This window comes from Cucurbitaria berberidis (genome assembly GCF_010015615.1).
Source record: "Cucurbitaria berberidis CBS 394.84 unplaced genomic scaffold K460scaffold_5, whole genome shotgun sequence".
Classification (NCBI taxonomy): domain Eukaryota; kingdom Fungi; phylum Ascomycota; class Dothideomycetes; order Pleosporales; family Cucurbitariaceae; genus Cucurbitaria; species Cucurbitaria berberidis.
This window is the reverse complement of record NW_024468939.1, coordinates 21,356-34,630: the sequence shown is the minus strand read 5'-3', so window position 1 is coordinate 34,630 and position 13,275 is coordinate 21,356. Positions and strand designations below refer to the sequence as shown.

Genomic DNA, 13,275 nt, shown 5'->3' with positions numbered 1-13,275 from the left:
AATTACTATTCTCGGTACTCTCGAGGAATCGAGTGGAGTGATGAGGTCCGTCCCCCTGAGATCGTCGTCCAGGGCTGGCGGGGGATCCTTGTCAAGGATGTGACGGCCTCGGCTTTCGTGAGGTGGGTCGTTTCACATCAACCTAGTACACAACATCCCACAGTCAACCACCGAAATAGAGTTTAGATGCCAAATAGTTTCCTTGATGTGTCCAATAGTCTATCTTATTCCGAAGAAACGTCCGAGGCTGCTGCTCGGTTCTTCCCAACGTCCCGCAGCATGGTTCCAATGCGACCACGCTTTCTCTGCCACAACCCCACAACGGTGTTTCAAGGCTTCACGTTTTCGTGCTCTTCACGGCCGCCTGAACTTCCTTCACTGCATCGTATCCATACAGCCAAGGCTGCACCTCGGGACACGTCCACCGACTCGGAAACGCCCCATCTAGCTCTTTGCCCAACTGTCCTAGCATCAACTCATCTCGCTTTTCCTGCTCGGGACCATTGCGCATGTGAAAGTCTTTCCTCTGCTTGAATGTTTCCCGTGCTATGGCTTCACCTCTTGCTTTCCGCAGTTGCTGAAAGAGCTGTAGCGTCTCTGGTAGTTGTTCCTTTGACGTAAAGTTCTCCGGCGCTAGGAGCAGACCTAGGACCGCGCCATCTTCAATCGAGGAATTTGCGCCCTGTGCAAGATACGGCAACATCGGATGACATGAGTCGCCAATCAGCACCAAGTTACTGTGTGGATTGACCCACGACTCCATCTCCTTGCGATGCATCAATTTCCATTTATCCACTCTGTCCACACATTCCAGAAGCTGGGTCAACCTGGTATTGGTCAGTCTGCGAAACATTGGTGAGTGGGGATTAGGCCTACACTGGATCCCATCCTTCAAACAACTTTCTCATCTCGTCCAAGTCACCAGCGGTCCTAGCGACTCCCTCCTCAAGATCATCCGGCACGAGAAGAACGACATTGTACATGTTTCCGCTGCGCATACTGTATGCTACAACGTGTGCATCCGGGCCTGCCCAGAATCGACACGCGGGATTTTGCACCATGCCTCGCAGCTTAGGGTCCTTGATTTGATTGATGTTGAGGACAATGCGGTAGGCAAGATCGCCGGTGGGAAGCGGAGGGTCCCTACGGCCGAGGAATGACGAGCGGCATGTTGACCACAGCCCATCTGCGCCGACGACAAGATCTGCATCATAGATGTTGCCCCCTTCAATAGCAACCTCGGCCTGGCTTCCAGGTGCATTACCGACGTCGATACTAGTGACCTTTGCGCTCAGTATCACCCTCACACCTAGCTCCTTCGCCCTTTTCACAAGCGCCTGCTGTAGGTCTACACGATGACAGTCTGAGAACGGCGCCCCATACTTGCGTCGGATGTTGTTATCAAACCCGTCTTCCTGCGCAAGCACTTTACCTTGGTAATTGAGCACTGTGAGAGTCGCTGGTTCGCAGACTTGATCCTTGACAGTGTCATATACGCCCCACTGCTGGAGGAGCCGGGTAGCGTTGGGTGTGAGCTGGAGACCAGCCCCTATCTGGTGTATTGCTTAGCTTGGCAGCGTTTGTTACTCATGGAAGGGCATCCGCGTACTTCAGCGAGTTCTCTTGCGCTTTCCAACACCATCACCAAGTGACCAGAGAGAGCGCATTGAATCGATGCTGCGAGACCTGAAAGCCCAGCGCCAACAACGACAATGTCTAATTGATGTTCCATGCTGGTTTAATTCCCTGAAAGCTCGATACATACGCTTGCGAAGGAAGTAACCAGGAGAAGAGGTTTGAAGCTGAGATGCAACGACACGTCGTCTGCTGTCGTGACGCGTTACCTCATTTTGGCCGCGTCACGGACCTTACATCTACCTCCGGTCCAGCCACATTATCCGGACGAGGCGTTGTGGCGGTTGGGTGTATTTTTGTTTTAGAAGCGCCGCTAGATGCACTATCCACGGAGATGCGGGGAAGTTGTTTCGGAGACGATTTGCGGGATGCGTAAACCCCACTATCCGATATCGCGAGACGAGCTCTCCAATGCTCTCCAACATTCGACCTTTCAAACTCTGATATGATCGCAAAGCCTAATCCGGTACTTCAAATTTTGTCCTTCGAGACATACTAACTCACTTACTAAGAGTATGTTCAGCTGAATTCGAAGAAAGTGAATTCCTAACATAGGTACTATCCATCCCACCTCGCTTCAATAATCCATCGTACTCCGCCTTTGGGCTGCTTCGCTCCGATGTACCTGTACCTCGAATCTGCACGACGGAACAACTCCAGCCATTCCTCCGCTTCTCGTTGCTGCGCATTGAGCAGCTGCAGCATGAGAATATCCATCTTGCTAATGTTGTAGTCAGCTTGTTACTATCAAGAGGTGGATGGAACGGTTGAGCTTACATGACCGGTTTTGCATCTGCTGACGCAAGAGCATCATGAGGGGGAAGCATGCGCTCATGGATGATAATGCGAGCACCGTGTTTGAGCGCTGGGATGAGGGCTTGCAAGATCTTGATGCAATACTTGTCACTCCAGTTGTGGAAGATGGAGCGAAAATAGTATACATCTGCTGTCGCAGCCTGCGCGGTGAAGAAGTCGCTATCCTTAGTCAGACTATCTTTGCACAGTTTTTCATCTGTCAAGTAACTCACTGCGCCATGAACTCGACTCGATCTTTGAGCGCCGGTGCGAGCCTCGAAGCACCCTCTACGACAGTGTCGGGAAGATCTTGCACTACGCACTTGATGTGCGGGAAACGTTCAGCGAGGGCGACTGCGATGCTACCGTGTGAACCTCCTACATCGACGAAGGTTTCTACGTCGTGCCAGGGATAGTTGTCAAGTAGCATGTGGAAAGGCTCATCTGGTCTAGAGAATAGCGTACCGAACCGCGAGCCTCGACCGGGATCCAGGGCGAAGATGTCGTACATACTTTTCGTAGAGTTGTTTGCGAGTGAGAAGCCCTGTACTAGTTAATGACCGTTGTATATCGAGATATACGAAGAGTCATTGTACTGTTTCGTTGTTTTCTTCGGAGTTCGGCCAGTTTTCTAGCGCATCCGCTGCCTGATTCATCATTAGCATGAATGGTGTTTACGACAAGGACGGTGTCTCACTTTGGTACCGGCTGGTGCGAATTCCTGCAGTTGAACAATAAGAGCATTTCGTGTGAGCGCATCCCCTGCTAATACAGCAGTAAGCGCAGAGTGCGTGATCACTCCCGGTTTCTTCTCTTGAAAGAAGCGATGGCAGAGAATTGCGTGCCGGACGACTCGACGAACGTTCATTACACTTAAGCCGGAGACCTTGGCCATGGCTTCGAACGAGGTCGAGGCACCCACCAGGAACGACTTATCCAACTTTAAGCGGAGGATAATGCGCACGCTGACATAGGCCACAGCCTAAAACATTCTCAGTAGTTTGCCTGGGAACACGATATAGCTACATACATCATAACGAAGAAGCTCTTTTGGTCCAGTCACGAGGGCTTGAAGCTCTATGCACGAATCGATAATGGCAATGCGCGCTGCCTTTACGTCGACATTATCATCCGGGATAGGGAGCGCCCACAAAGCGTCAGCTTCGAAGGATGGCTCTGGCAAATTATTTTCCACTAGGAAGTTGTTTAACGTGGTAGTATTGCTCGCAATAATAGAGGAAAGCTTAACAATGCGTTTCTGCGATGCCATCGCATTAGGTGAATGTTCAAGCGAACTGAGTTATCACAACAATAGTATAAAGTCTAGCATATCACTACTATTTATAATGGGGACAGCTACTCAACCCATGTTCGAAGTACTGCTAGCACAAACTATTTGATGACGGGATGCCTAAGTATGCCCTATAGCCATAGTTCAAGAGGTATTTCTGGGGTGTAGGTGCCTTTGAATGATCTTGAAGTTCGCCACACGACAGACAGATACAGTCAGCCGGTTTCAGACAGGGGTATAATCATCATGATCAGCGCACATTACACCGAGGTAAGTCTAGTAGTTGCTATAAGAGATTCTATCATGCCAGGAATATCTAAGATGTTTGATTCAACAATTTCGCTTTGCTCTGGTGAATTTTGTAGGTTGTGGCACCTGATCTGCTCCACCTCTGGACTATGCCTTCCACTCCGAGACATGGACATACGATTTTGCCTCCTGGTCGAGTGTTGGATACCCACCCTGGACCTTTGAATCCGCAATTGTCGATCGCTTCATCACTCTCTTTTCGAGATCAAAGCAGTCTTCACCCTCGTTATCATAGCCATCCGGCTCGCAGAGACGTGAGAGCTGTCGGGTACACATGTTGCAATGTAATCTTTCTGGAATTGACACAAAATCAGGCCCCCACGAGGACTTCATGTCGCATACCTCTCGTGCGCTGTGGTCTTTTAGGTAGCTAATGACGAGTCGGTCGACACAGTGATCTTTCTTCGTTGGTGGCTCCTGCCGCCGATCGCGCCTACGACGGTTCACGGGTGCCCCACTTGGGCAAGGCGCCACTTTGCTTACGAACTCCCCGGGTTTAGCCGTCGAGCTGGCTGGGACCACGCCGCATACACCTCCAAAGCTGCCCGTGCCTGGGGGAGGCCCATTGGGGTTTATTCCTTTCTCGTTGTTCTCTTCTTGTGTGGTAGTTCCAGTCTGGCCTCCGAAGCTGCCTGTTCCTGGAGGCGGGGCATCGGGGTTTTCTCCGTCCTCGTTTTTCTTCTCCTGTTCATGCTTCTTTTTCTCCTCCTCTTGCTCCTTCTTCCGAATCTGTTCAGGAGACAGAGTCTCGGGCCCTTTCCCAGGCTCGAGGATCTGATTCAAGAGGAGTCCGCGGGGCTTACAGGGTAGCGTGTGACCAGAAACAATCTTCTGATAGTCGATATCGAAGCCGGTTGTCTCGTTCCTTTCCACGGTGAAGTCATAGAACGGAATACAGTCATTCTGATTGTGCTTCTTCCAAAACGACATCCGGCCGGGAGCCTGGCACAAAGTGTTGGGCGTCTGCTCGAACTGGGTTTTGGCTTTCTCCGCAGCGTCACTTGTGGGGAATGCGAAATCAGTCAATTTGACAGAGATGGCCTGCAGGAAGCGCTCGTCACTGCTCATCCAGATACACCCCGGGCGGAAATCAGTTCCTGGGATAATCTCTGGGGAGGGGTACCAGAAATTGGCATTGGCGTGGCGAGCACACTCTTTGGCATAGCCGGCGTGCCTAGATGCAAGGGTATGAAGTCAGTGTCAGGCCTACATGCCAGTCGCACATCGTGCTTACCAAGTCCTTTTGTCGTCACCTGCTGATGTCGCTGCTACATAGCCGATGCACACTGCGTCGTTGCCGCGGGCCACCAGTTTGACGTACTCAGGCGACCTGGTCGCCTTTCCGGGGTCTAGCAGATCAACACCCATGTCGATTATCGGGTTACTCCCAGGGTCGAACGATCCTCCTCCGACTTTGCGCGAAATCTCTTCACCGTGCGTATCGTACAACACTATGTCTGGCATGCCACCGCCTGTCAGGGATCCTTGCTGTTCTTTTCGGGCTTTGCTACCACATCCAATACGCACTTTAGCATTCTGCGCTGGTGGTAGTAGCGTGGCACCTAGAACAACGGCATTGATAACAATATCAACACCGAAGCTTGCGGCAAAGGACATCGTGTGCGTGCTGTAAATCTGTGCTTTATTGCTAACGTGCACGGTTAAGTTCACAAATTGTAGGCCGGAGCTATCGATGAGTAGATTGGTGTGCAGTTTTATTTGGAGATAATAGGATTGGAATGAGCTGGTAAAATCTTGATAGTAAAAGTTCAGTGCGATGTGTTGTTGAGTAAGTAGCAGATGCAGCACGATGGCTCACGATATATATTGTGCAATCATGTGAATGTGAGTACGCGCATGGTATGATAATGCTATGAAACACATTAAAATAACTGAGTCAAAGCCACAGTCGAGCAGCAGTGCCTTATGCTGCATTGTGGCGTTGCGGCATTGCGGTCATGTCTTCGTATCTTTTTTCTAATCCTGCTCGCGACAGCTCAACAGATAGTCTTAGATTAGTAGGCGCTTCTTCAGTATTTTTCTCTTTCATTTCCACTCTGCTGCCAGCCAAACCACTCAACTAAACCTGGGAACCCAATGGCTTTGCTACACTACCAAATAGAGTGCGTTTATGAAGATATACGGCACTAAGAGTATTACGGTACATGTGTTGGCGGAGCCGTCGTTTGAAACAAAGCAGCAAATGGTTTCGTAAGGCGTAAGGCTTTCCGCCCCATTTTTACGCGCGCAGATGTTACGCATGTTGGACCCTGGTCAAAACCAGTAATATTCTGGGAAGAAGCACCTACCTGGGTATCGAGCAATCGAAGCGCTTAGCGAGTGTGTTTCATAGTTGCTGTTAACACTATGGATTGCTTATTGAGGCGTTAGCCGCCGAACGAGGTTCCCTTCTTCCGATGGTCCGTACTAACTTGCTCACTTGAGGATATTGGGTACATTACTAACAAAATAAACCGTCATATTTTGCGTTGAATGGCTACGTCTATCGTGTTATGTTTCTTTAGATAATCTCAATATATCTGTTACGAGATTTAGCTGTAAGCTCGACCAGCCCTCTTCGCCTTAGCCGCAGCATACTTCACACTGTTCCGTTTCATCAACCTACGAAACGGATTCTTCGCGAGGCTTAGACATTCTTTCTTAGCAATCTGTGTCAATGTGCCTTGAGAAGATGGGTGCGGCGTGTTTTGTCCGCAGCATGTTTCGTCCTCTGTGGCGTTGCAGCAAAGAAGCAAGCATATGAAGTTATTAAAAGCTAGGCTCTAGTTAGGAGACGTGTACTTAAGGGGAGCTACTTTGAGCTCGACAATGAAAAATCATATTCCATCAACATTACTATTACATCTCCTGGCTCCGCTTCACAACCTACGCCTCTCATCATTCTTGTTACCACCAGAAAGTTCTTCAGTTTTCATCTGTCGCCACAAAAGTTAACAGTCGCCATGCGCTTCTCGAAGGCATTGACTTCAGGACTCATCCTTCTCGCCTTGTTGGCAGTCTCACATGGGAGGGTCATCCAACTCCCGAAGCAAGATGGGCTCGACACAGACCAAAACAGTGTCGGTATGTACCCCTCAAGAACTACGTCGCCTGTGTTATACCAGAAGAGAGTCGCTGTAACTAACTATGAAGAATTGTAGTAGACTTGGTCAACCATATCGGAACGCCTGTCAGCATTTCATCTGGCACTTGTCGGCTACATCCAGATAGACTTGACTGTACCAGCGGGCCGGCATTCGATGTCCGTGATGGCGATAAATTGAAGCGCGCTCCACCAAGAATCACGCGGCCCGGGAAAGGAGACGAAGATGATTTGCAAAATGGATCTGGCGCTCAAACAGGTGGCGGGATGCAGACAGGAGGTGACAGACAAGGTGGAGGTGACGCTCCTGGTTCCCGGCCGCCTCCTGTCGCCAACCCTGCCCCCGCTCCGCCTTCGGTCCCACCTGTTCACCCAGCATACGCCGACGTCCCTGCCGACTTTAATAGACCGGGCCGTGCACCTGGACTAGATGTACTCCCGAACGAAATCCCGAACTTCAGAGGTCTAGGGACCAGTAATGACGATGCTGCCCGGCGGGCGTCATTTAAGCGGTTTGTTAACTGGGACATCCAGTCATCGAATCTAATCCAACCAGGCAGCCATTATCTCCTATTTGTGGGCCAACCCGCTAAAGAATCGCGAGTAGCTTTCAAGAATGCGTTCAACGACGAGCGCAAACACACAGAGAATCTCGATGCCAATGACAGAGGCCGCCTCATTGATGTGACAGATGTTTACAGTGGTATCAAGACTGGTGATGATATGGTCCCGGTCCCACGTCACATGGGGGAAGATAAAGAAAACGTTTGGCTGTCGATGCTAGAGTCATACGGTATAGCCAAGCGGACTGCAATGCAAGGAGGCACCGTGCGCGTTCTAGTCGACACAAAAGGGGATAGTAATGCTATCAACAAGGATCGACTGTTCCAGGAGGGTAGCTTTTTCCATAATTTTGAGTTAGGTGTCGTCACTGGCCCCGGTACAAAGGTTGAGAGAGTTCTTGCGTACGGTGTCAGGCAGGGTCAGGTTCCAGACCCAACTCCCGAGAATCCAGGACGGACGAAAGAAGGCCGGATTTTCACCCCACCAGAAGAGATTTGGAGGCGTGGGGAAGCCCAGAAGGGCAAAACGCCTGACTGGATCGAGGGAACGAAGCCCGAGAACGAAAGGCCGGGTTTTAACGAAGAAGAGAATCTAATCAGTTTGGACTGACTGTGCGAGATAGTCCAGGAGCTGTACACGAGTAAGCTCAATTTTGGTTTGGGAACAAAGCGCAGGTCGTTATGGTCTTCATAGTATATGAACCAGAATCGCGCCACCTGGAGAGAACTGAGTTGCCCTAACCTATACTGTCGTTATCGTATTGTTATTTGAAGGTTGTTGTGCAGGGTGAGCTAAATATAGATTGTTTCGTGATGCCGGTCGCTTAGCAACCCCATGCCTGCAATTTGTTTTATCTGCGCAGATTATAATTCTAGCCACTTGCTTGAATCACTGTGCCACATTCTCCAAGAGTATTAACCCCGCTCATGACCCTATTTGTACGGCAACCTGCCACAGTTGCTTCCTTTGTCACATACTCTCTCATTGTCTATCTGGTGCTATCTGTCACAACGCATTTGCCTACCGGTAATATGGTCCAAATTTCCTGGGATCAAGAGTTGCAAGGACTCGGCAACGGATTCCCAGTTGATGGGGGAAGAGCGATATATGATTTCGAAGAGTACACATTCCGTGCGCCGCGACCTGGATTTTTCTTGGGTGACTCGCTAGCACCTAGTGGAGGTTTAAACCCTGTTATACTTTCTGAACAGGAGAACGTCGACGAAAAGATCCCACTTTGCCCGTCATCACGACCTTACCTAGGCCAACTAGATATTCTCGCTACGGAGCTGCTACATCAAGTTTTCGTGCACCTGGATGTGTGTTCGATTCTTTCATTTCGACGCGTAAACCAGGATGCCAAAGCTATGGTCAACAGTTTTCTCCCTTTCCGGTCCATCGCTACATTCCCCAAACTATTGGGGGCAGTAGACGCGCTACAATGTCGTTTCTGGACACTCGAGACATTGGTGCGCTGCGTGTTTGACGAGCGTTGCAGCCGCTGCGGACGTTTCGGGGACATCATGTATCTCGTAACGCCTGAGCGTTGGTGCTATAGGTGTTGGATACGAGACGAAGAGTTGGTAGTTCAGCGGGTCCCATCATCTATGACAAGTCATGAAGAGGTAGTCCAGACGTGTCAGAACGTCCCTAATGTGCGACTTTCGGAGGGATACTACGGCCTGAAGGCCAACGGCATCCTGAGCCGGCCCATGCTCGCGTTCGATTTGCGTAAATTACGACACACGTTGCCTACTGCTTCTAATTGGGAGCGTAGCAGCGTGAGGAATGGTCACCCTCTTTGCTACACTGCCGTTATCCGAGCCCCGTATTGGGATGCCCAAGCGGCCCGTTTTGAAGAGGGTTACTTCTGTAGAGCGTGCGCCTCTCAAGGTTGGACTCATAGGAGCCGCCAGGGCCTTGTATTGTTCCACTGTCTGGAATTTCCTGTATGGGGGTCACCGTGGCGTCGATATACGCGTGAAGGAATGCGGGCGCATATTGACCGTTATGGTACAATCTTCAAAATACAAACCCCTTTCGAGGAATCACGATACGTGCATGAAAAGCCGTTTACAGAGTTCGTTTGGGAGGATCCAGACGAACTCCGTGGCATAGGTCCTCTCTTACAACGTTGTCGGGAGAAGGAGATCCAACTTGTCCAAGGTCAGCCGTTCCTGAGTGGCTGGGACACCGTTTCTAGTAACCTCGAGATAAAAGAGTAACATCAACGAGGCAAGATGGGCGAGCCGTTCAGCTATGGCTATATTGCCACTTTTACTCATCAACACGCTTTCTTCCTGCAGCATACCTCTCATCCAATTCCTGATTACGTGCTTCCGCCTTACTCTGAAATGTCATCTCATTGACTATATCGAAACTAACTAGCGGAGCCGGAGTCCAAAGAACAGTAATGGTTGAAGAAGATGGGGTACATTTCTTGATTATTCTGTAGTAGCCCACGCTGTATCGGCAGTCTCGGAGCTGATGCCAGAGATATAGAAGACTTGCTGGTTTGACGGCGGAAGATACTGCTTTTAGGATGACCTGCTCGAATAAAAGGGGGAAAGTAGTCAACCCTGACCATTCGCTATACTTTGAAAAAAAAGCAAAATCGGCAAAACTACATGCAAGGTGTATTGAAGGGGTAAATCCTCAGAGATGATGAAAGAGCAAATGGCATATTCTCTCGGATGTTGACAGGTGCATTACCGCCCCCGCATCGAGAGGCTCGGTGGAATTCTTGCTGACTGTTCTTATCAAATATATGGGAGTGGCAACATATCGTTTTGAAAAGGAACCAGAGTTCCAGCAAGTAGGTGTCGTTGCAGAAGCATCGCCTTGGTGTGAACTCACGACATGAAATACGGCCGAAGAACATTTTGTTCCGCATTGAAGAGTACACTCCAGTACGCTGTCAGGGCCGCTCCTCCAGCTGCTGGGTTGTCAAGGCTACTACTCTTTCAAATAAATCCGAGATAGACTCATTTAGGGTTTTTTCTGAAGATTATGTGTCGCTTTTCTGACCTTCTCGAATGACGCGTCAAGAATGTGTTCTGTTGTTATCACATTCTGCGTTGATACTGAGGTAAACACATGACGCGAGGAACAGAGGTTGTCGACGGAGCTCCACCATTCCTTCTACCTCATGCTTGAGAAAAAGGTGTTGTAAGCTACCCAAATAGTAAGCTAGTGTATGTGAAGGAGAAAGGTCGCTCCGCCGAGGCTCGGTGGAGGACTCTTGGTGTGGCCTCCCCCGGTACGAAACCGGGCGCCTGCTTCATCTCACTCTTATCAATGACCGAAAGAAAGGTGTTCGGTGGACGGAGAAAATCTATAATCGCGCTAAAAGGCTAGCTCCCTGCGTCGTGTAAATAAAATCCGTGCTGTCCCTGCCTACAGAACACTTTCACGCACTCTCCTACATTCGTCCCCTGACATTGCTTGTACTTTTCATCTTGCTGTATCTTGAAAAAAAGAACATCCTGAACAATTGTTTCTCCTTGTCTTGACTTCCGGTTCGCCACGGTTGTGTTCCTGTAATGGAGCTAGGAAAGTCGTCCGACCCTACCTTGCCGCCAGGCGCGGAGAAACAGCCTGTCAGTGGTATCACCACTCCAGATCAGCTGGCCGAACAGCAGCAGAACTATGAAAAGAGTTTCGAAGACCATGAATCGGCCACTCATGATACTGCGCTAGCAGAAGAGTATCCGACAGGCAAACGCCTATTGCCCGTCCTTCTCGCCTTGGTCTTCGCCGTCTTCCTAGTAGCCCTTGACATAACTATCATCGGCACCGCGATCCCCAAGATAACTGACGAGTTCGACGGTCTAGACATGGTGTCTTGGTACGGGTCGGTTTACTTCATGACCTATGGAGGCTTCCAACCTGCATCCGGGAAATTCTACAAATATTTCCCCATGAAAGCTTCCTTCGTGGGTTTTACTGGCGTCTTCATGGTCGGCAGTCTTATATCTGCGGTCTCGAAAAACTCGACCACCTTCGTGGTGGGTCGCGCGATCGCGGGAGTTGGCGCTGCTGGAGTCGCAACTGGTGCCTTCACTCTTGTAGCATTTGCTGCGGAACCGAAGGCACGACCTGGACTTATTGGACTCATAGGTGCGGTCTATAGTCTGTCTAGTGTTCTTGGGCCGATTATTGGTGGCGTATTCACGGATAAGGCTACCTGGCGCTGGTGGTAAGTAGACACCAAAACCCAAAGCATCGTACCCTGACACTGATCACGCCAGCTTCTATATCAACCTTCCAATCTGCGCCCTCTCTATAGCACTAGTGCTTCTATTCTTCAAAACCCCTTCCCAAGCGATCACAGCGAAAGCGACTCGGAAGGAGAAGTTCTTCCAGATGGATCCGCTCGGGATTGCGCTTGTTATGGCCGGCATCATCTCCTTTATCCTCGCCGTCGAGTATGGAGGGCAGAAAAAGAACTGGGATAGCAGCACTGTCATCGGCCTCTTCGTGGGGTCCTTTTTGATATGGGTAGCGTTTGGCGCCTGGGAATATTATAACAATGACCGCGCCATGTTGCAGCGCTCTCTGCTCTTCCGACGCTCTGTCTGGATGCCGTCCGCCTTCCAGTTCTTCTACTCCGCATCCTATGTCGTCCTCCTCTACTATCTCCCGATCTACTTCCAGAGCATCGACAACCGGTCCGCAATCTCGTCCGGTATCCTCAATCTACCATTAGTTCTCGCGATGGCCTTAGGAAGCGCAATCAGTGGCGCAGTCGTCTCGAAGACTGGCCATGCTGCGCCGTTCATGGCAGCGGGCGCGGTAATGGCAACTATCAGTGCTGGCTTGATGTATACTTTCGATATTGGTACACCTATGGGGAAGTGGATTGGCTACCAGCTGTTCTATGGCGCCGCGGTCGGGCTAGGCTACCAGATGGGAATCACCATTGCGCAGGCAAATGCGAGCAAAGAAGAGATATCGTCGGTGACTGCAACCGTATTCTGTAAGTTTTTTTCGATCCATCCCGAGGCGCTGTGGGACTGACTAAGTTACTACCAGTCTTCCAAACCATAGGAGGCGCATTCTCCATCTCCGCTGCGCAGTCTGGATTTGTCAACCGCATGGTAAATGAACTCGCCAAGACGGCTCCACACATCAATCCGCAGATGGTCATCGGAACAGGTGCGACGCAAATTCGACATGCTTTCCCTGCCGATCAGGTCCCCGCCATCATACTGGCATACATGGCTGGCATCAAAGTCACCTTCGCTCTCGTTGTCGCGCTTGTCGGCGTTACTTGCCTGCTTGTAGCGTTCGTTCCTCGCGAGCAACTCCATGCAGAGGCTCGTGAAGGTGCGGGTGGTGCCGCGTGAGTTTTGGAATTGAGATTAATGCAGGGCTCCTCTGTGGAAGAAGAAGAAGAAGAAGCAGATAGACTGTATCGTTGTCCGAAGGGTGTGGGTGGGGAGCGAGTAGATTGTTTTTGGGCGTTTGACATGGCCAGGCGTTAGCGCGGTTTCTATTGGCCAATCAGATGTCACACACGCTCTTCACTCTGCGAATCTACCTAGAGCCGGTAGTATAGTAGTCTTATAGTTGAGAT

General features: G+C 50.3%; 5 protein-coding genes across 5 annotated transcripts; 2 read left to right on the top strand and 3 right to left on the bottom strand.

The window, feature by feature from the left end:
- Positions 1–188: 188 nt before the first annotated feature.
- Positions 189–2,009, bottom strand: K460DRAFT_318092 (FAD binding domain-containing protein). The gene is made up of 3 exons (XM_040930378.1): positions 1,610–2,009; positions 877–1,553; positions 189–827 (listed from the first exon to the last, which is right to left on the bottom strand). Exons 1-3 carry the CDS (start codon positions 1,730–1,732, stop codon positions 338–340), a joined length of 1,290 nt encoding a protein of 429 aa, XP_040783862.1. The 5' UTR covers positions 1,733–2,009; the 3' UTR covers positions 189–337.
- Positions 2,007–3,700, bottom strand: K460DRAFT_343899 (S-adenosyl-L-methionine-dependent methyltransferase; the record flags this gene model as incomplete). Its single annotated transcript, XM_040931235.1, has 6 exons — positions 2,007–2,356; positions 2,413–2,610; positions 2,664–2,974; positions 3,027–3,077; positions 3,128–3,412; positions 3,461–3,700. 6 exons carry the CDS (start codon positions 3,698–3,700, stop codon positions 2,194–2,196), a joined length of 1,248 nt encoding a protein of 415 aa, XP_040783861.1. The 3' UTR covers positions 2,007–2,193.
- Positions 3,701–3,995: 295 nt separating this feature from the next.
- K460DRAFT_419383 (uncharacterized protein) lies at positions 3,996–5,975 on the bottom strand. The gene is made up of 2 exons (XM_040938005.1): positions 5,265–5,975; positions 3,996–5,204 (listed from the first exon to the last, which is right to left on the bottom strand). Exons 1-2 carry the CDS (start codon positions 5,645–5,647, stop codon positions 4,118–4,120), a joined length of 1,470 nt encoding a protein of 489 aa, XP_040783860.1. The 5' UTR covers positions 5,648–5,975; the 3' UTR covers positions 3,996–4,117.
- A 2,625-nt stretch (positions 5,976–8,600) lies between these two features.
- K460DRAFT_369338 (uncharacterized protein) lies at positions 8,601–9,999 on the top strand. Its single transcript, XM_040933943.1, has one exon. The coding sequence runs from the start codon at positions 8,624–8,626 to the stop codon at positions 9,920–9,922; it is 1,299 nt and encodes a 432-aa protein (XP_040783859.1). The 5' UTR covers positions 8,601–8,623; the 3' UTR covers positions 9,923–9,999.
- Positions 10,000–11,239: 1,240 nt separating this feature from the next.
- K460DRAFT_343896 (MFS general substrate transporter) lies at positions 11,240–13,121 on the top strand (the record flags this gene model as incomplete). The annotated part of the gene is made up of 3 exons (XM_040931234.1): positions 11,240–11,832; positions 11,948–12,675; positions 12,732–13,121. The coding sequence occupies 3 exons, from the start codon at positions 11,240–11,242 to the stop codon at positions 13,043–13,045; spliced, it is 1,635 nt and encodes a 544-aa protein (XP_040783858.1). The 3' UTR covers positions 13,046–13,121.
- Positions 13,122–13,275: the final 154 nt, after the last annotated feature.

Coding starts and splice junctions, on each gene's coding strand:
- K460DRAFT_369338 (XM_040933943.1), top strand. CDS start 8,624: ATGACCCTATTTGTACGGCAACCTGCCACAGTTGCTTCCTTTGTCACA.
- K460DRAFT_318092 (XM_040930378.1), bottom strand. CDS start 1,732: ATGGAACATCAATTAGACATTGTCGTTGTTGGCGCTGGGCTTTCAGGT. Junction 1,554..1,609: donor GCGCAAGAGAACTCGCTGAA/GTACGCGGATGC, acceptor GCAATACACCAG/ATAGGGGCTGGTCTCCAGCT. Junction 828..876: donor TTTGAAGGATGGGATCCAGT/GTAGGCCTAATC, acceptor GACCAATACCAG/GTTGACCCAGCTTCTGGAAT.
- K460DRAFT_419383 (XM_040938005.1), bottom strand. CDS start 5,647: ATGTCCTTTGCCGCAAGCTTCGGTGTTGATATTGTTATCAATGCCGTT. Junction 5,205..5,264: donor GGTGACGACAAAAGGACTTG/GTAAGCACGATG, acceptor CCTTGCATCTAG/GCACGCCGGCTATGCCAAAG.